General features: G+C 37.7%; 1 protein-coding gene across 21 annotated transcripts in view; it reads left to right on the top strand.

Moving 5' to 3' along the window:
• Positions 1-717: 717 nt before the first annotated feature.
• The window catches only part of SNCA (synuclein alpha), a 148,867-nt gene continuing 128,202 nt past the window's right edge, over positions 718-21,382 (top strand). For 3 of the 21 annotated variants that reach the window (XM_086406493.1, XM_086406503.1, XM_086406487.1), the window contains exons 1-4: positions 718-2,626; positions 4,391-4,536; positions 12,439-12,480; positions 19,132-19,274. In XM_086406493.1, the coding sequence (XP_086262619.1) occupies positions 4,416-4,536; positions 12,439-12,480; positions 19,132-19,274 (306 nt within the window). In that variant the 5' untranslated portion in view covers positions 718-2,626; positions 4,391-4,415. Of the gene's footprint in view, positions 2,627-2,652; positions 3,265-3,297; positions 3,412-3,699; positions 3,925-4,390; positions 4,537-12,438; positions 12,481-19,131; positions 19,275-21,382 lie in introns of those variants that run through there. The other 18 variants (XM_086406491.1, XM_086406484.1, XM_086406492.1 and 15 more) reach the window with 16 other exon arrangements.

Genomic DNA, 21,382 nt, shown 5'->3' with positions numbered 1-21,382 from the left:
GCAATGTTTTGGAACAGAAACTCTCCTTGATTTCCAAGGTCATATCCAAATTCAAAGGCTATTTCTAACAGAACTGGGTCTCACCTTTTACCTCCCACCCTATCCCATTCCCAGAGAGTAAGGTACCAGAGAGTACTGCCAGTTCAGGAGACAACTGGCCTTTTGGAATAGTTCCTACTGGCTTATGTCAGCTCTGCTACTTTAAAGCTATGCAATTTCTGCCTTTTACCAAAATTCTTTGAGCCTTAGATTCCCTGACTATAAAAGTTACATAATAAAACTTAACTTACCCATTTGTTATGATTAAATGATCATACAATAGTCTTTTGCCAACCATAATATAACACATAAAGATGTGGAATCATATAATGCTGTAAGAAGTAGCAAAATTTAACAACTGCTCCAAAATAATTCTCTTATTGGTCTTCACAGGGCCTAAAAATAATCCTCTCATTGGTCTGTACGGAGTCTAAAATATCTGTTACTTTATTCATCCCTTTGACTACTCAAGAAGGTCTCTGTTAACTATGTATATATCATAATTGAATATTAATATGTACTAAATATATTAAATAACTAGTTGTGATGCGTCACAGTGCAAAACACTATTATTGGCAGTAATAAAAAGAAACAATTGAAAGTAATAAATACCACTAGTTTATGCAAAAACATGAATGACCAAGTATTAGGCTGAGTGAAGAAGCCAGAGAGATTTTTTTTTAAGTTCATATTGTATGGTTTTATTTTTATGAAATAAAATACATAGAATCTGTACAACTGAAAAGGGCACAAGGGAAATTTCTAGGGGATGAAAATGTCTTATTTCTTCAAAATGGTGTGGGGTACATTAATGCATGTACTTTTCAAAACAGATTTAAGAAACACAGGTATACCTGTGGTGGATTCATTTCGATATCTGGCAAAACTAATACAATATTGTAAAGTTTAAAAATAAAATAAAATAAAAAAAAACGGATTTAAAGGAATATAGAGTGGAACATATCACTGCATGCAAACTTTACTTTTAAAGTTTTTTAAAAGACCAGCAAAACATCATTGTGTTTACTTTAAAATAGTTCTGATATCTTATGAATGTATGCTGAATTATTTACAAATGAAAAGATATACATAATTCTTGGGATTTAGTTAAAAATGGGGAATGGGAGTAGTGATTTAAAAAAGGGGAGTGGATGAGAATATGATGAAACATGATTAATCATGAACTGGAAAATAGTGGAAGTTGGGTGCTATTCCACCGTGAATCCTTTATTTTCTCCACTTTTGTATATGTTTGAACATTTCCCATAGTAAAAAGTTGAAAAGAGAGGGATCAATGAACAGAAGGATATGACTTGTTGAAACTCTCAAAGTCATAAAGCAAACCAACTCCCAACTTCCTTCTCCGATCCCAAGGAAGCAAAATATGAGTGTTTTGGAAAGCCACTTTTCAAATGAGCCGACCAATAGTGCAAAGAGTTGCTTACGTAGCATATACTCGCTTCCCATCTCTTTTGGTTTCAAACGGTTGTTTTGTAGATTTAAATTGCTTTTTACTCACATTTCAGAGTGTGAGTGCAAGGATCAGAGAGAGGTGCAAGGTTCAGAGAAAGCCTTTTTTTCCGTCCTACAAAAAATAAGCACAATACAAAGGAACAAAAAACATATAGCAAAGATGCGTTTTCCGTTACAGGTCTAAAAGCATCCTCCCTTCCAGGCAAAGAAAGCAGAGGGAGTCCGTTGAGGGGAGGAGTTTCGTTCTCCATTCCGGTGTGATCCAGGACCAGCTGTTTCCCCACCAGCTTTTAAAGGTGAAACTGTGTTAAACAGTGTAAAAATTGTCTCGAACCCCTTGCGTGTGTCTGTCTACGTGCCGGTGTGTGAGATGGGGTTGGCGTGTCAGCACCGAGGACAACGCGAATTCGAAGTCAGGAAAGTGAGTGGTATGTGTTGATAGAATCTCCCTTTTCAGAAGGCTCTGAAAAAACTGGATATACTGGTTCAGGAGAATCAATCACGCTGGATATGTCTCTTCCATCTAGGCACCTGCATCTGGAAAGTAAATTCCATTCTGAGAATGAAAAACCGTCCAGCCGTTTGGTTTCGACGGCTGCGGAATGTTTATTCCTTGTTCCACTGATGCGAAAAGAAAACAGCGTCTGGCAGCCGCTGATTGGTGGAAAAGAAAATGGTGATAGTGGGGTGGAGAGAGGATTTGACTAGCCTCCTCCTGCCTCTTCAACCTGTAACTCTTCGTTACTAGTCTCCTCTCCGCCCGCGAGACCATATCGGGCTCACGAGAGGTTAAGAGTAGGCCCAAATCTGGGGGATATTTAAACAAAAGCATCGTTAACATTGATTTGAGGGAAACGTGCTCTTGGCAGAGCTAATGTGAGCACGCTTCCTAGATTGCCTGTCTCAGCAGCTCCTCGAGAGACTGGCTCTGTCTTTGGTGGTCGACCTGTCACACTCCCCGCTTCCCGAGGCTGGATCTGACGTGGGGGTCCCCGCGAGGAACCAGAGGGAAAGGCGGAGACAAGGATGGGGGGTGATGGGAAAGAGGGAGAGACTTCAGCCCAAGCCTAACACTCGGGATCTCCACGAGAGCTCCCGTGACCCTGAACTCGAGGTGAGCCGAAGAGCACCCCATCTTCCAGTACCCTAGGTCCAGGCGGGAGGCGGGAGTTGGAGGTTCCGTCTTCCCCCGCCCCCATCCCCATCCGAGGAGAGAGTGAAGTGCACGCGGCTGGGAAAGCAGCAAGCGCCGGGAGAGGGGCGGGGAGAGGAGCTGACAAATCAGCCGCGGAGGCGGTGAGAGGAAGGGGAGGAGGAGGACCACGGAGACTAGAAGGAGAGGGGGCGAGCGACCGAGCGCGGCGACGCCGGGTGAGGTGTGTGCTGGCTTTAGAGCGGACCCAGGGACCGAGCCGCGCCTTTAGCATCCTTGGCGCTCTTTCCCGCTCCCCCCCAACCCTTCCCTTCCGACCTTCTGCTGTTTTCTCTCGAATCCTCGCGTGCGGGGGACGAGGAGTGGCAATTCGACGGCAGGTTTGTGGGTTTGCCTCCCACGCCCCCCGCCTCCCAGCGCAGGCTTGTGCTGACAGGCGCCTCCCCTGGGGACCATCCCTCTTCTGGTGCCGCCTCCACCCTTCCTGTGCGCTCTTTATCCTCTCTCTTCCCACTTAAATAACATTTGGGAATTGTTTTTAAATTTTTTTAAGTGGGGGTGGGGGAGAAATTGGAGTTCCGAGGAGCCGAGGAAATCTGGTAAGTGCTTGCGGAACTAACTGGGCAGCTTTGGAAGTCATGGAGAACACCTGGTGGGAGAAGAGTCGTTGCGGACGCCCGGGGGCGCGCGCGGGGTGGGGGTGGGCGCGCTGCTGAGGACCAGCTGTAGTCGCGTCTCTCTCAGAGGTGAGTACTTATCCCTAGGGTGAGCTTGAGGAAAGAAAATTGACCTGTTTGCCTCCTGCTTCGATTACTTCCCTCTTCTCGTCCTCAGAGGCCGAGAGGTCTGGATTCTCAGGGATAAGCTTTTCCTTTGGGAAACGCGAGGATGCTCCAGGGAGTATGAGTATTCAACTTTTGTTTGTCGCTTTCCTTAACCGCCCCCCTTCCCTAGTCCGCCCTCTCTGTTCTCTCTGTGAAGTAAACAAGCTGTGTTTGGCAAATGGTTAAGTGGGAGCGCTGAGAGGGCGAGTCAACAGGTGATAAGGGGTTAACAGGTGCGGCGCAGGGTTGGGGGCGGGTTCCAGGAACTGAGAACGCCCCCACGGGTGGCTGGGGCGCCTCCTGAGGCTTCCGCGGTTGTGAACTCGCGCCCTCCTGCACATTCTGGGTTGATAGCCCAGGGTCGGGTGCATGGTTGGGTGAATTAGAGAGAGGGCGGTGGGCTCGCAGTTGGCCTGAGGTTCAGCTACACCCAGAGTGAGTGGTTCCTTCCCTCCCCTATTCGTGGTTGATCTGTTAGCTGCCTTCTGGAATTTAAGCGTGTCCCTGACCCCCTGCCTTCAGGTCCCTTTCCTTTTCCTGTGGTGTCTTCTAAACGCACTTCTAACTTACACTGTCACTATTTGGACCCTGGGAAGTTAAAAGAAGAGTCTATCTTTCCGTGCAATTCCACTTAGGAAACGCGTTAAGAACAGCTCATATGATTCATCCTAATCCATGTTTAGGCGGCTAGACTTTATCCAGCCAAGATGGATGGGAGATGCTAAATTTTTAATGCAAAAGCTAAGAAAAGCCTCCTTTGTCCAGTGGTTGAAACGGAGGTACACTTAAGAGAATCTCACTCTTTTGAGGATTCTATTGATCTTTCAATAGTTTTTACTTTGGGTGGTTCTAATTTCGTATTTTACGCCGAAGTTCTCAAAGTGTATTTTGTGTTCTCCAGTGTGGTGTAAAGGAATTCGTTAGCCATGGATGTTTTCATGAAAGGACTTTCAAAGGCCAAGGAGGGAGTCGTGGCTGCTGCTGAAAAAACCAAGCAGGGTGTGGCAGAAGCAGCAGGAAGGACAAAAGAGGGTGTTCTCTATGTAGGTAGGTAAGCCCTAAATGTCACTTTGATATTTATTTGGGATTGATGGGTTAGGATGATTGTTGCTTTAAATGCTGGTATTTCTCACTTGATTCAGTTTTGCATCTCCACTCAAAGTGATGGGCTGAATCAGAGGTGTGTGTAAGTAGGTGAATGTGTGTGTTTGAGCTAATATACAAAGTGGGGCTATTTTGTTTTTACAGACTATTTAATTTTGCAGTAATATTTAGGACTTTGTTTCTTTTTTAAAATGAATGTTTTTATGTGTAAGTAACTATAGCTCTGAGGACAGTTTTAAAAACTCAGTCTTAGAAAATATTCAATAGTATCTTAAAATCAAACTCCTTCATGAGCTTTTGATTTATCTTCATGAATAATGTAGGCTAATTTCAGTGTATCCTAATTTAAAAGTAAGATGTTGATACAATCTTGAGATATGTAAAGAGAGACCTACTGTGACCCTAAAAAGGAAAGGACAGACAAGTCTTTGGAGTTGCTTCTTGTGACCACTTGGTAAGTTGGGAACTAAACTCAAGAAAGTGCTTGAAGGCTGCTAATATCTCTGAGACATTTATATAGTTCATTTATCAAATGATACAATAAATTAGATGCTTACTGTTTTTCCTTGTTTATAAATTCCCACATCAGAGTATTCTTGCAGTGAAGTGAAAGTTGCTTCATCCTGTCTGGCTCTTTGTGATCCCATGGACTGTCCATGGAGATACAGGAGTGGATAACCTTTTCCTTCTCCAGGGGATATTCCCAACCCAGGGATCAAACCCAGGTCTCCCACATTTCAACTGGATTCTTTACCCACTGAGCCACAAGGGAAGCCCAAAAATGCTGGAGTGGGTAGCCTATCCCTTTTCCAGAGGCTCTTCCTGACCCAGGAATCAAACCAGGGTCTCCTGCATTACAGGCAGGTTCTTTACCAACCGAGCTATCAGGGAAGCCCTACTCTTTTTTTTTATCTTAAACTGTGTTAGGTTAGGTGTTATTTCACAAGTCACCTGGAATTCTTTGGGTGAAGAAATAGGCATACACATAGACACACACTCATCTATTGGGATACAAACAGGCACATAAACATACATTCACCCACTGCCCATTCTGTCTCTTAAAGAAGAGCTCCTCCTCTGAGCTAGGTCACATTCTCTCGTAGCAGGTGTAGCAACAGTAGCCAAAGGATGAGTAAGAAAGTGGAGGATGAGCATAATGGATTGTGTAGAATACTCTGTCTATGTCTATGGGGTGAAAGAAAGCTATATTGTCTCTTTGATATAGATGGGCTGGAGAAAAGTTATACTTGGAATGATTTTTATGAATATTTCTCATATTTTTCTCACTGTTCATAGACTCTTTATTTTGGTTTAATCTTACCACAAACCTCTAGTTAAATTACTCTTTATCTTAAAGTATATTTTCAGAAAGTCATTGAATTAAAAGATGTTACAAGAGGGAAAATTCAATGAGTTAATCTCAGTTTTTTTCTTGTGAAATGTGGATTGTACCTTTTTAGGTGGAATTTGGAATACTGAATCAGTGACATTTAGATAATCAGTATTTTTATATTTGTCCTCAGTGTTCCAAGTTGTGCAAGCGCATGCTTTGTAACCATTCCTTGATTTCAGTTACTTTATAACTTAGTTACTTTTAAGATTTTTTTTAGTTGGATAATATTGATTTGTTAGTTTTGAATGAGTCCAAGAACCACTGACTATTACATTAACATGTTGCTATTTTCCAGGTAATAAGCAGGATTATCATCTGGAAAACATTGTACTTGTTTTCATTTTCAACCATGAGTTTGGGCAAATAAAATGACTTAATTTTTTTAGAGATTAATTTTGTTATTTTCTCTGAGATTATTATATGAAATTTCGATTTATGTGCACATATTTTAAAAAATAATCTTCAGTGTTTATTATGGTATTTAGCAGAGTACATTCTATATACTATTTATCAGTTAATATTTTAAAGTCAATTAAAAGTTGAACACAAATACATAATTCAGGATGAAGTATGATCTTGTGAAGTTATAGTACTACCAGGTTTTGGCAAGCTTTTTCCGTAAAGGGGTACTGAATAATTTTAGGGTATGATATCTGTTTCAACTGATCAACTTTGCTCTCAAGTGAAGGCAGCCATAAACAATAATTAGGGTGACTATGTTCCTATAAAACTTTACTTACCAAAACATCTGGAGAGTTTATTTGGCTCATAGGCTATAGTTTACTGACTCCTGATAAAGTAGGAAAAAATGTAGATTTGATGTTAAACTTAAATTCCAAAAAAAAATATTAAAATGAAAAAAAATAAATAAATTCCAGTCCAGACTATACCACATTTTACCTCTAGGATAATGGGGAAGGTACTTAACATATCTAAGCATCACTTTACTCATTTGTAAAAATACAATTTGAATAAATGCGAGTATCTTGCAGAGTTCTTGTGAGAATATCATAATAAAGCAGAACCTATAAGTAAAAAGGCATCCCTTAAAAAAATTTAAGACTTAATTTTTATAACAGTTTTAAATTAACAGAAAAATTGATGTATAGAGGTTTCCCATGTACCCCAACCCCCACACATGCATAACCTCTCAAAATACCAACATCCTTTGCCAGATGGTACATTTGTTACAACTGATGAACCTACATTGACACATCATAATCATCCAAACTCCATAGCTTCCATTAAGGATCACTCTGCAATACATTCTGTGAGTTCGGACAAATGTGGAAATGGCAATTTACTCCAGTATTCTTGCCTGGAGAATCCCATGGACAGAGGAGCCTGGTAGGCTACAGTCCATGGGGTCACAAAGAGTCGGACACGACTAAGTGACTAACATACACCCACATTCATCATTATAATATATAGAGTATTTTCAGTGTCCTAAAAATCCTCTGTGCGCTACTTATTCATGGCCTTCTCCCAACCCCTGGCTATCCCTGATCTTTTTCTCTCCATAGTTTTGCCTTTTCCAAAATGTCATATCAATGGAATCACATATTGTTTAGCCTGTTGAGATTGGCTTCTTTCAATTAATAATACGCATTTAAATTCTTTCATGTCTTTGAATGGCTCATTTCTTTTTAGTGCCAAATAATATTCTGTTGTCTCAGGTTTATCATTCACCTCCTACATTTTGGTACTTGGAGGACATCTTACTTGCTTCAGAGAGTTGGCAGTTATGAATAAAGCTGCTATAAACATCTGTGTGCAGGTTTTTGTGTGTATATAAGATTTCAGCTCCTTTGGGTAAATATCAAAGAGCACAACAATTGCTGGGTCATATGATAAAATATGTTTAGTTTTCAAAGAAACCATCAAACGATCTTCCACAGGGACTACACCATTTTGCATTCCCACCAGCAATTAATGACAGTTTTTGTTACTCTACTTCCTTGACAAAATTTGGTGCTGTCAGTGTTCTGGACTTTGGCCATACTAATACATATGTAGTGGCATTGCACTGTTATTTTAATTTGTATTTTAAAACTGGTGACATAGGATGTGGAGCATCTTCTCAAATGCTTATCTGCCATCTCCACATCTTCTTTGATGAAGTATCTATTAAGATCTTTGGCCTATTTTTTAATCAGGTTATTTGTTTTCTTAGTTTTGATTTTTAAGAGTTCTCTGTCTTCTTTCCAGATATTTCATAAATATTTTCCTGTCTGTAGATTGTTTTCTTATTCTTTTGAAATTGTCTTTCATAGAAGTTTTTAATTTAAGTGAATTCTCACTTATTAATGATTTAATGGGATGTGTCTTTGGTGGTATAGCTTAACAGTCATTGCCATACTTGAGATTATGTAGATGTTCTTCAATGTGATCTCCTAGAAGTTTTATAGTTTCACATTTTACACTTAAGGCTATGATTCATTTTGGATTATTTGCTTGCGAAGGGTATAAAGTTGAAATTATTTTTTTTCATGTAGATGTCCAGTTGTTCTAACACCATTTGTTTAGACTATCTTTGTTCCATTTTATTGCCTTTTTTCCTTTGTCAAAAATCAGTTGATTACATTTATGTTTGTGTATTTCTGGGCTCTCTTTTCTAGTCCCTTGATCTATTTGTTTATTCTTTCACCAATATCACATTGTGTTGATTATGACAGCTCTGTAAGAAGTCTTGAAATTTGGTAGTGTCAGTCCTCTAACTTTGTTCTTCTTCAATACCATTTTGGCTACTTTTGATCTTTGCCTCTCCACATAAACTTTAGAATCAGTTTGTTAACATCCACAAAATAACTGGGGTTTTGCTTGAGATTGTTGTTGCTCAGTCGCTAAGTCGTGTCCAACTCTGTGACTCTATAGACCATGGCACAACAGGCTCCTCTGTCCTCCACTATCTCCCGAAATTTGCTCAAATTCATGTCCATTGAGTTGGTGGTTCTCTCTCTCTCTATATATATATGTGTGTGTGTGTGTGTATACATACATGAACATGGAATTGTAAAATCAAGTTGGGAAGAGCTAACATGGCAATGGCACCCCACTCCAGTACTCTTGCCTGGAAAATCCCATGGACAGAGGAGCCTGGTAGGCTGCAGTCTATGGGGTCGCAAAGAGTTGGACACGACTGAGCGACTTCACTTTCTCTTTTCACTTTCATGCATTGGAGAAGGAAATGGCAATCCACTCTAGTGTTCTTGCCTGGAAAGTCCCAGGGATGGGGGAGCCTGGTGAGCTGCTGTCTGTGGGGTCGCACAGAGTCGGACACGACTGAAGTGACTTAGCAGCAGCAGCAACATGTTGTTAATATTCTGTCTTCTATCCATGAATGTGGAATCTCTCTCCATTTATGTAGTTCTTTGATTTTGTTATCAAAGCTTCATAATTTTTCCCATATAGATCTTGTATATTGCATTAAATTTATGCCCAGGTATTTTATTTATTTTTTATGCTAATGTAAATGATACTGTGTTTTTAATTTCAAATTCTGCTCCATTCATTACTGGTATATAGGAAGGTGATTGACTTTTTAACCTTGCATCCTGCAATCTTTCTATAATAACTTATTAGCACCAGAATATTTTTTATTCATTCTTGACAGTTTTGTTTCATCTTTCCCAGATATCTTTTATTTCCTCGTCTTATTGCAATAGCTAGGGCTTCCTGTAAGATGTTGAAGGAATGGTGAAAGGGGATATTATTGCCTTGTTCCTGGTAATAAAGTTACTAGTGTCTCACAATGAAATATGATGTTAGCTGTAGACTTTTTGGTAGATATTTTCTATCAGGTTGAGAAACTTCTCTATTTCTAGTTTACTGGGAGGGTTTTTTATCACAAGTGAGAATCCCAGGGATAGGGGAGCCTGGTTGGCTGCCGTCTATGGGGTCGCACAGAGTCGGACACGACTGAAGCGACTTAGCAGCAGCAGCAGGTGTTCGGTTTTGCAAATGCTCTTTCTGCATCTATTAATATGATCATGACATTTGTCTTTTTGGTCCTGCTGATGTGAAGAATTACTTAATTGACTTTCAAACATTGAACCAGCCTTACATACCTATGATAAATGCCACCTGATTGTGATGTATAATTCTCTTCATGCATTGTTGTGTTTGATTCATTAACATTTCATTGAGAATTTTTGTTAGTGTACTTTTATATGTAGGAGCCATGGTTATTATTGTCAAATAAACGCTGCTTGGTGGCTCCAATGGTAAAGAACCTGTGCCACGCAGGAGGCCTGGGTTCGATCCCTGGGTCGGAAAGATCCCCTGGAGAAGGGAATGGCAACCCACTCCAGTATTCTTGCCTGGAGAATCCCATGGACAGAGTAGCTTGGTGGGCTACCGTCCACGGGGTTGCAAAGAGTCTGACAGGACTGAACGATTAACTCATGCACACAAACTCTGCAACAGAATAATTTCTTTGTCCATTTATTTTCTTTCTATAATTTTATCCTTCATTATAAGAACTATTATCAATAACTAGCTTGAAAGATTAGAAGTAACTAGGGAAAATTTTCCTGTTTCACTTATGGCTGAACAAGTTTAGCACATGGTTTTCTTAAGCCTCATGAGAGAGTAGCTTTTAATGCTAATTGATGAACCACCATAAGGATCAGTATTATTTTTATGTTTTTTTCTCCTTTTGTGATATCTTTGTATACAAATTTTCAATCAACCTACTTCAGTTTAATGGACCAAAAATTTCTCAATCAAATGGTTTATAAATTATAAGTTGAGAGTGAAATTCAAAAGCAAAAAAAAATGTAGTTCTATGCTAAGTATTGTAACAGTAAAGGAAAGAAAATGACCTTCAAAACTCTTCCAGTGAAATTCTGCTCAATAAGTAGCAGTGGTCTGGACTGTAGATTGATATCAAACTCCCAAGTCACAATTTGCTTCACCTCCAACATACTGAGATAGTCAACATGACATGCACAACAGCATAATTGAGTCCTTGGCAGTGCCCAGGCGTTATTTCTGATCTCCACTCTGCAGCTTTGTGAAGTCATAACAGAGAAGAAGGGAATGGATGTGGGCTACATCAGCTTAGGGATGCCATCAGATCTAGGATCCCTTCAGCTGTTATCTGTTATGAGATCTAATTATCTATAAGGTCTATCTGTCTATCACATTACTGGTGACATACCACTTGGCACGTATTTTGTAGCTTTATCTTTTCATTACAGATTACTTATCAATTAAAAGTTAATCATCAGTAACATATACTACTAAACAATTATGACAGCCAAAAAAAGGTGATTGGTTTGATACAAAGCAACCTCATTAAGTCTTTCTTGTATATTTGGTTCAGGATACATTCCATGATTTAGCCAAAGATTAAATTATCAGGTATAACTGAGGCAGAGAGAATAGACTACAGGCCAACTGTTAAAATATATTTTTACTAGTTGTTTTTAAAAATAAGGGGTTGAAGGGGTGGCAGGTAGTGTATGATAAATATTCATTTCCCAGTTTTTTGGTCCTAATTTCCTTACATTCTTCTCTGTCTGATAGAATTACTTTATTTAGCTTACAGGGTAGTTTTCAAATGAATTTTCTTTTTGTTGTTATTTTCTCCAAGATCATTATAAAGCTGTATGAATTACACTAAAAATCCAATATTAGAGAGCTGATGAATAAAATTATTCACAAACTTAATTTTAGCAATACATATTCATAAACTCTTTGTGTAAAGGTTTGGTAATGGTCAAGATTTGGGGAAAATTCCTATCTTACCCCTTCTTGAAGCTAGCATTAGTCATACTTCAGTGATCAAATACAGTATTCCTTCTGAAGGCTTGCCTGGTTTCATAGAAACAATATGGGCTTAGGGTCACAGAGCCCTTAATTTGAACATGCTTATAGCTGGTGACTTCAGACAAATCATTTAACTTTAATTTGTAATTGCTTCATGTGGAATAAAATGGGCATGATTTGAAATGGGGGGTTATCACAAACATTAAATGAGATGAAAAATGCCTTTTTCATAATAGATGTTCAACAACTATGAATTCCTTCTCTCCTTCCCCCATCCATTTGTGTTCCATGGGTTAAGGAATCTTTCTCTGTATTGCATTTTAGTAGAGCTTCTGCAGTTTTGAATCCAAAATCACCTTCCCAGCCAGACCCTGTGTTTTCTCACCTTTTCTTTTTAACTTTCTGTAAGTTGATATGTGAAGTGGGACACAAGGGGTTGAAAAGCTGTTACTGTGTGCTAAAATCTTAATTGGAGAGTATCCTGTTAGCTTTGCTTTGTTGTATTTGTTGTAATGGTTACTGACTTTTTTTGTTTAAAATTTTTTGCTCCCTGAGGATATCTTTACATATGGGTTTTTGAAGAGTGAGATATTGTTTTTCCATTAGATGTATTTAAAAGTAGCTCATTAGCAGTAAAGGTGACTTTGAAGCTTATGGTTTGAATTTGTTTGTTTTTGTAGGATCCAAAACCAAGGAAGGGGTAGTTCATGGTGTGACAACAGGTAAGCTTTGTGGAACTTATATTCAAGGATGATATTGAAAATATCTAGTAAGCAGGATAGCCCAGCACGTATCGTTCAGAATGTAAATATAAATAACCACTCTGCCCATAGAGGAGCATTCTAGAAAACATCAGCTTTGTTTAATCTTGATTCTTTATTAAATATTAAATATTTTAAGTATGTTAAGTATTTGTTATAAATAAGTAAAAGTGTTTGTAATTGTCAAGAATGATGACTGAATTGACTAGTTTCATTGTTTAACTTATAGTAGTATAACATTTGAGTATTCTGGTCAACTTAATGTTCTGGCAAATGATAGTGGAATATCATAAAAGGACTGCCATTTTTAAAGAGTTGAATGAAAATTTTCTATAGAGTACAATGAAATATTCTGACACTAAAATATACAAATTATAATACTTCCTTGATTCAGAAGACATTTTAGGAAATACCCTTGGGATGATCAGTGAATTATTTATTGTATTTATCTCTGTTTGGCCTAATTTCACCCAAATTTTGAAATTAGGTCTGTAACAAGATTACAATAAGTGAATAGCAAAAATGATGAAAATTATGGTGGTGATGATGAGGAAGAGCAGGAGGATAATGATAGAAATAGAAAAATCACAATTTAGCAACTTTAATATATGGACTTGCTGTGATTGAGTTTTATGTTTTATGTACTCCAAGCTTTCTGACAGGCATGATAAAATAAGATATAATCATACAATCAGATATAAAATATAACTCATATGATGAGAAAACAGTAAATATGGCAGGGCCTCAGCAAAATAACATGCTTCTATTGCTAAGTTATAAAATAGATTTTGAGAAAATCAAATGGGAATATTAATACAATGTTTTGGTTAAGGCCACAAACACTGAAGCCGGAAGTCTTTAGTCCAAATTTCTGCTTACCCCTTACTAGCTGTGTGACTATTCTGCAAGATTCATTACCTTTCTGTGATTCAGTTTCCTCATCTATAAAATAATTCAGTGAATGAGAATATATATAAATACCTAGAATACTAAAGGCAAATGGTATGTATTACCTAGGTTTTACTATCATTTTGTAGTGAAATCTACCTTGAGCTACATTTTGGTAGCTAGTGGAGAAAGATATTTATATGACTTTTATATATACCTTTATACATACTATATAGTCCATGGAATTCTCCAGGCCACAATACTGGAGTGGGTGGCTTTTCCCTTCTCTGGGGATCTTCCCAACCTAGGGATCAAAGCCAGGTCTCCCGCACTGCAGGCCGATTCTTTACCAGCTGAGCCACAAGGGAAATCCAAGAATACTGGAGTGGGTAGCCTATCCCTTCTCCAGCAGATCTTCCTGCCCCAGGAATCAAACCAGAGTATTCTACATTGCAGGCAGATTCTTTACCAACTGAGCTCTCAGGGAAGCCCTTTTATACATACTTTTGACTAAAAAAGTTAGAGTATAAAATCAAAACAGGGAGTTCTGTGGTGGCCTTGTGGTGAGGATTATGGGTTTTCACTGCCGTGTCCTGGGTTCAACCCCTGTTCAGGGAACTAAGATCCCGTAAGCCACATAGTGCAGCTGAAAGTAAATAAATAAAAAACAACCCTTTGAAACTAATTCTTCTAGAAGCTAAGTTAAAGTGCGCAACATACATTTGCTCTGTTGGATTCAGTATATATAAACTGCCCTGTAGGGACCTTCTATAAATGGCATGTTATAAAGTATGACTTTTGTAAAAACTAGTTATCAGACAGTTGTAGACTATGCTATATGAAGATAATCTACTTGGATTAACAGCTTTTCATTGTAATAACTGAAGGAGAATCCATATGGATGAAAAAGAGGATAAGCATATTGCAAAGTTTAGAGCCTGTGGTAAAAATTAGAGAATAAACTAATACTACCATCCAATGGAGGCTATGCAGATGGGCTGCAAGGATAACTATTGACAAAGTCAGAATTTTCGAGTTTTTTTTAGAATGATAGAATGTAAACATGAGTTTTTGAGGTGTTTGTGTGCATGCATGCATACACACTTGGCCTGGTACAAGTGACTGAAGTTTTGTACTATAAGACAATATTTTGCAAATTGTTTCTGAAAAACAGTAGCCTGCCAGCTAATGTTTCCATGGTTTTAAAGTGTTTGGAAACTTTGCATATCCTGTCTTCCTTTTAGCATATTAAAGAAACTGAGCTGTTCTATAGTAAATAAATTTACATAGTTTAGTTTAACCCAGGATTTCCAAAACTCATTTGACTTTCTTTCAATAGTTGAAAAAAGTGAAAGTCATTCAGTAGTGTCCCACTCTTGTGATCCCCATGGACTACACAGCCCATGGAATTCTCCAGGGCTGAATACTGGAGTGGGTAGCTGTTTCCTTCTCCAGGGGCTCTTCCCAACCCAGGGATCAAACCCAGGTCTCCCGCATTGCAGGCGGATTCTTTACCAGCTGAGCCACAAGGGAAGCCTTTTCGATAGTTACTAGAGTTCAATTCAGTGAGTGTTCCCCAGAACACTATGGAAAATCCTTCTAAGCAGGGAGACCATGATGATTTTGGTATGGGCAGTATTTACACCATTGCACCAGTGACGTAAAATGTATTTACATCATTGCACCAAAGACTTCCCTGGTGGCTCAGATGGTAAAGAATCTGCCTGCAATATGGGAGACCTGGGTTCGATCCCTGGGTTGGAAAGCTCCCCTGGAAGAGGGCATGGCAACCCACTCCAGTATTCTTGCCTGGAGAATCCCCATGGACAGAAAAGCCTGTCCCTGCAGGTTGCAAAGAGGCAGACATGACTGAAGTGACTTAGCACAGCACCAGTCAATCACCCTGGCAGTAGTAAAATATCAAAAATGTAGTTATAAGTAATCTGGCCATGAAAATTGCAGTAGGATAAACCAGTTGCAATAAGGGCCATCCCTCTCTCATATCAGATAAATTAATTTGTTGAGTAAAGTTATTTCATGTAAAATTCTAAATTCATATTATAAGGGAAAATAGATGTTTAAGGTAATAACCTCAGTAGTTAATCAGAGAGAGAATTGGTTGCTTTTTATATATGACCTAAAATGTTTATCATGGTACATAATAAATACTAAATAATTGTTATTAATTTTGTTATTACTTTTAAAGCAGGGAATTGAGAAACTGTTATAAAGTGCATAACATTATCAGCTAATGTTAAAAGAAAAATTTCCACAAGATTCATTTCATTAACTATTTTGTAGAAATACAGACTTCAGTAAACTTAGGCTGGGCGTTTTCTACCTACAACATCCAGGGAAAATTAATCCTCCCAGTTAGATAATCTGAAGATAAAATCCAGAAAACTCTACGTTAATCCCTGGCTTTTTGATCTCAGGACATTATTATTTCACTTGTCAGTACATCACATTATAGGAAAATATGAGAGTGCACTTAATCTGGGCTTATTGAATGACATGCCTTTGAAGGTATTAAAAAAAATGATTTGATATAAGCTGACTCATTCTCATTTTTTCCCTCATTAAAGTATGATATAAAGAAATTCCTATTGTTGGAGATCTTCTGCAGGCTTTGATTCTTACACACAGAAATTTGTTATACAATAATGAACACAGTTAATTTTCAACATGTTACATTTTAAATTTCCCTGTTAAACTGCTTTAAAATATACATTTCTTGTCTTCATATCTGTAATTTGTATACTAATTCAAAACTAGATCTTAATTTTGTAATTTTTTTTAATGTTATAGGTTAGATTTACTGTTTATTCTAAAAGTTGGTGCCACATTTCCTTTGTGGAATTTTATTGTTAATTAGAGTCAACAATTGTTGAAATTAATGTATAAATTAGACATATACACAAAATTTCTTTTAATGTACTCAAAATTATTTAATGAGTATTACAATGAAATAATATAAGGACAATATGATCTCTGATTTTGATCAACTCAAAATATACTAGTGGAGGTGGATAGACATACTGGGAAATCAATAATTATGGTGCAAATAAAAAGTTCAGTAGTAAAGATATACTTAAAATTTTATGAGCACACAGGAGGAGGAGGAAGGACAGTTGTTGGGAAAAGAGGTTATTAACATGGAATTTAACTTTTGAGGTGGGTTTTAACAAAGGGGTTTAAGGTCAGTAAATTATCTGCTAGGTAAATCAGTTCCTACAGAAATCTTAAAATGTGTCTATCAGGGACTTCCCTTGTGGTACAGTGGTCAAAATTAAATGCTTCCAATGCAGGGACCTGGGTTCGACCCCTGGTTGGGAAAGATCCCACATGCTGCATGGCACAGCCAAAAAATAAAAATAAATTAAGAAAGTAAAAGGTTCACCACTGCTACATGTAAATTCTGCCATTTTGTAATGTAAATAATTTACTTATTCTTACAGTGGTAAAATCTAATAAATTATAATAAACTACAAAGTGCATTTTACTGTGCAGTTTATGTGCATTAAAAAAGTATGTATATAAATCTAGAATTATAAAAATAAAGTTTCATGGCTGGCAGAAGAAAAATTATGAATCTCTAAAAAGATCAAAATTTATTTTTGTCTTTGAGATTTTATAACAAGAAATGTTCGTTTTCAAGTAAAATTTTCTACTTGTGTTCTTAGAAAAGAAAAAAAAAGAGAACTTGAAGCCCATAATTCACTATTTTTAAAGCATCAACATTCTGGAAATGTTTAAAAACATGAGATTTCCAGTACAGTTTTTCACTGGCGTTTAAATTGAACTTTGCATTGAGTATAGCCATGACTAGTTGGTAAGCATCCACCACATCCCCAGAAGTAGCAAAAGGCAAATAGCAAGCAATACCTGCTGTGAACTCTTGGTGCTTTTAGACTCTTGGGGCCACTTTCATTTCCCCCTATTGTCTACACTAAGGAGTGAGACTCGTTTTCCTTTTTTCCTTATGTACCTCCTCAACTTCCATGACCCTACATACCCAATTGTGTTCAAAACCCAATTGTTCTGACCACACTATTACTGTTTAGTCGTGTCAGAGTCTGCAGTGCTTTGAATAGTAGCCCATCAGGCTCCACTGTCCATGGGATTCTCCAAGCAAGAATACTGGAATGGGTTGTCATTTCCTTCTCCAGGGGAATCTTCCTGACCCAGGGACTGGCCCCTCCCAACTGGTGAAATGAAATCTGTACAATAATCAGGTGACTAGCACATAACACTTAACAGCTCACATAGTACAACTCATTGAATTCCTCAGAAAAGAAGACAAACATTACATATAGATAAGAATGCAAGACCCAGGCTTTATGAGTGTAAGTGTTATAAGGTTTTAGTTCAGTTTAGTTGCTCAGCTGTGTCTGATTGTTTGCGACCCCATAGACTGCAGTATGCCAGGCTTCCCTGTGCATCACCAACTCCCGGAGCTTGCTCAAACTCATGTCAATTGAGTTGGTGATGCCATCCAACCATTCTCATCCTCTGTCATCCCCTTCTCCTGCCTTTGATCTTTCCCCAGCATCAGGGTCTTTTCCAATGAGTCAGTTCTTTGCATCAGATGGCCAAATTATTGGAGCTTCAGCATCAGTCCTTCCAATGAATATTCATGACTGATTTCCTTCAGGATTGACTGGTTTGATCTCCTTGCTGTCCAAGGGACTCTCAAGAGTCTTCTCCAATACCATAGTTCAAAAACATGAATTCTTTATAGTCCACCTCTCACATCCATACATGACTGGAAAAAGGTTTGGGTGGGGAGTTGTCTTGTTTCCCTTGACCTTGAAATTGTTAAAAGTGTAGAACCTCATCTTTTACTCCTTTTTCATAAAACTCTTAATTAATTGAAACAAACTTTTATTTTATTGAAGCTTTGTTTATTTGATATTTGTATGGAGTTAATATAGAAAGATTAATTCAACAGTTATATATAGTCTTGGATAATTTTTTATATGAGATCAAATCTCTTTCTAAATCTAATCCCAAACTATTTATACCATCATCTTAAAATTTAACTTATTTTTAAAATCCTACTGAATCTCCATATTTTATTTTTAATGAAAAGAAATTAAGTGTGCTCAACAAACCATTTCATTTCATACTTTAAGTCTAGCTCTTTTGTTCCCATTAAAACGATTGAAAATAAATCTTAACACTAAAACTCATTCTGTTTCAACTATCTGTTGTTTCATAAAAGGATCAGCATAGTCATCCCTCACTCTATTGTTTTATTTCTGATGGTACCATGTGAGAGCATGTATGTGTTCTGTGACTCAGAAGGTGTGATGAAAAAAACATGCTGAGTGAGATCAAAGACTTGGCATTGAAATTGCAATAAAGAAATATTTCGTGCTGAGTTTGATACAACTACACCTGCAAGCCTTGCTTTCTGTAAACTTTCTTTCATAAAATGTAAATCAGAGCGAAATTGCTTATAGCCCTAAATTTGTGATCATTAGGCTTGAAACACCTTTAAATATCTGCATGATTGCATAGACTGTCTTGGCAAAGAATCTGTTGTTTGGCTAAGCCACGCTCACTTAGCAATCTCAGTAACTTTTTCTTCTCCTGACTCACCAGTTATCTATGTGTGTGAATATAGGTCTTTGGAAGTTGATAGTTAGTGGAAGTGAAATTATTCCTAGTGGCTGCTGGCCCACCATCCCTTAATCTGTCATTGTTTTTGATTCATCCCAGTGGCTGAGAAGACCAAAGAGCAAGTGACAAACGTTGGCGAGGCAGTGGTGACAGGGGTGACTGCAGTAGCACAGAAGACAGTAGAAGGAGCAGGGAGCATTGCAGCTGCCACTGGCTTTGGCAAAAAGGATCATATGGGCAAGGTAGGACTGTGTACATCTTGTTACATTTCTAAGCTTGTGGATCACCATGAATTTTTAGCAAGGCACAGAGGCAAGAATAAGATGCTTACTTGCGGGAGAGCTGACTGAGCTTCCCTTGTTAAAAAAAAAGTACTACCTTTATATGTATTCTTTTTGGAGATATTCACCCAGATAAATGCTGTGGAAATTGCACAATAATTGTGATTTTTTTTTTCTGGAAAAAAAAAAGTTAATGAAATGAACAGTGTAACAAATGTCTAAAAGAACCGTGACATTTCAGAAAGAATGGGTGCTTTTATGTTGGCTGTGAATCTTGGAATTTTTCTTTGTTGGAGTATAGCAAATGCTTTGTGCCCAATCTCTAAATGTTCAAAATGAAAATCTTTTACTTAATGTCTTTATAGTGACATCATCTCTTATTAAATGGCATATTTGTGTATTATATAACAATTCATTGCCAAATATATGTTTGTGGAAACTGAAGGGCTTAAACTACAATCATGGTTTTGGGGTGATTTTAAAATTCTCAGAATTTTCACTTTTCCTTTCTTGACAAATATGAGATTCTAGGAAAATTGTTCAAGAGTTAGGACTTTGATTTTAAACAAATAAGCAACAGAAAATGAGGTATCAACTGGAAGATGAACATTTTACAAAATTCATGACCATAAGCAGATGCTTTTTTTTTTTAATTGAAGTATAGTTGATTTATAATGTTGTGCCAATCTCTGCTGTACAACAAAGTGACTCAGTTATGGTCATATACATATTCTTTTTTATATATTTTTCCATTATGGTTTATTCCAGGTGATTGGATATAGTTCCCTGTACCACAGTAGGTGGTTATTGTTATCCATTCTAAATGTAATGGCTTGCATCTACCAACTTCCAACTCCCAGTCCATCTTTCTCTCTCCTCTCCATCTTGGCCACCACAAGTCTGATCCTATGTCTGAGAGTCTATTTCTGTTTTGCAGATAGGTTCATTCGCATCATACTTTAGATTTCACATATAAATGGTATCATGTGTTTATTTTGCTCTTTCTGACTTCGCTTAGTATGATAATCTCTGGTTGCGTCCATGTTGCTTCAAATGCCATTATTTTGTTCTTTCTTATGGCTGAGTAGTACTCCATTGTACATATGTCACATCTTTATCTGTTCATCTGTCAATGGACATTTAGGTTGTTTTCAAGTTTTGGCTATTGTGAAAAGTGCTGTTACGAACATAGGGGTAATGGATTCTTTTGAATTATAGTTTTGTCTGGGTATATGCCCAGAACTGGGATTGCTGGATCATATGGTGATTCTATTTTTAGTTATCTGAGGAACCATCATCCTGTTTTCCATAGTGGCTTCCCAACTTATATTGCCACCAGTAGTGTAGGAGAGTTCCCTTTTCTCCACACCCTCTCCAGCATTTATTGTTTATAGACATTTTAACAATGACCATTCTGACAGATGTGAGGTGGTACCTCATTGTAGTTTTGATTTGCATTTCTCTAATAATTAGCTATGCTGAACATCTTTTCATGTGCCTCCTAGCCATCTGTATGTCTTCTTTGGAGAAATGTCTATTATGGTATTCTCATTTTTTTGATTGAGTTGTTTGCTTTCTTGTTGTTGTTGAGTTGTATGAGCTGTTTGTATATTTTAGATATTAAGCTCTTGCCTGTCACATCATTAGCAGCAGAATGATTTTTGGTTTTTCCCTGCCGCAAAGGCTTCATGGCTATTCTTTGAATCCATAAAGTGTATCCTTGCCTTGACTCTTCCCACTGTCTAGAAAGCTCTTCTCCAGTGTATAAGTAACCCTGACTCACTCCCTTATCTCCTCAGGTCTTTGCTAAATAACACCTTCTCAGTGAAGCCTACCCTGATATATTTAAAATTGGAACCATTCTCCTTACCTCTGGTTCCTAATTTTTCTACTCTTTTTAAATTTTTGGCCAAAGCATTTATCACCTTTAAAAATAATAACTGGCTTAATTATTTTTATGAATATTGTTTATTTTATTTCTTCCCTTCTGAAATGTAAGCACTATGCGGACAGAAGATATTAGTTTGTTCACTGATATTTCACAGGTGTCTAGAAAACTAAGCAATATT

This window comes from Bos grunniens, chromosome 6 (genome assembly GCF_055505025.1).
Source record: "Bos grunniens cultivar Pamir isolate PY7600 chromosome 6, Bosgru_T2T1.0, whole genome shotgun sequence".
Taxonomy (NCBI): domain Eukaryota; kingdom Metazoa; phylum Chordata; class Mammalia; order Artiodactyla; family Bovidae; genus Bos; species Bos grunniens.
The sequence above is the reverse complement of the archived record's forward strand: the minus strand, read 5'-3'. Positions and strand labels throughout refer to the sequence as shown.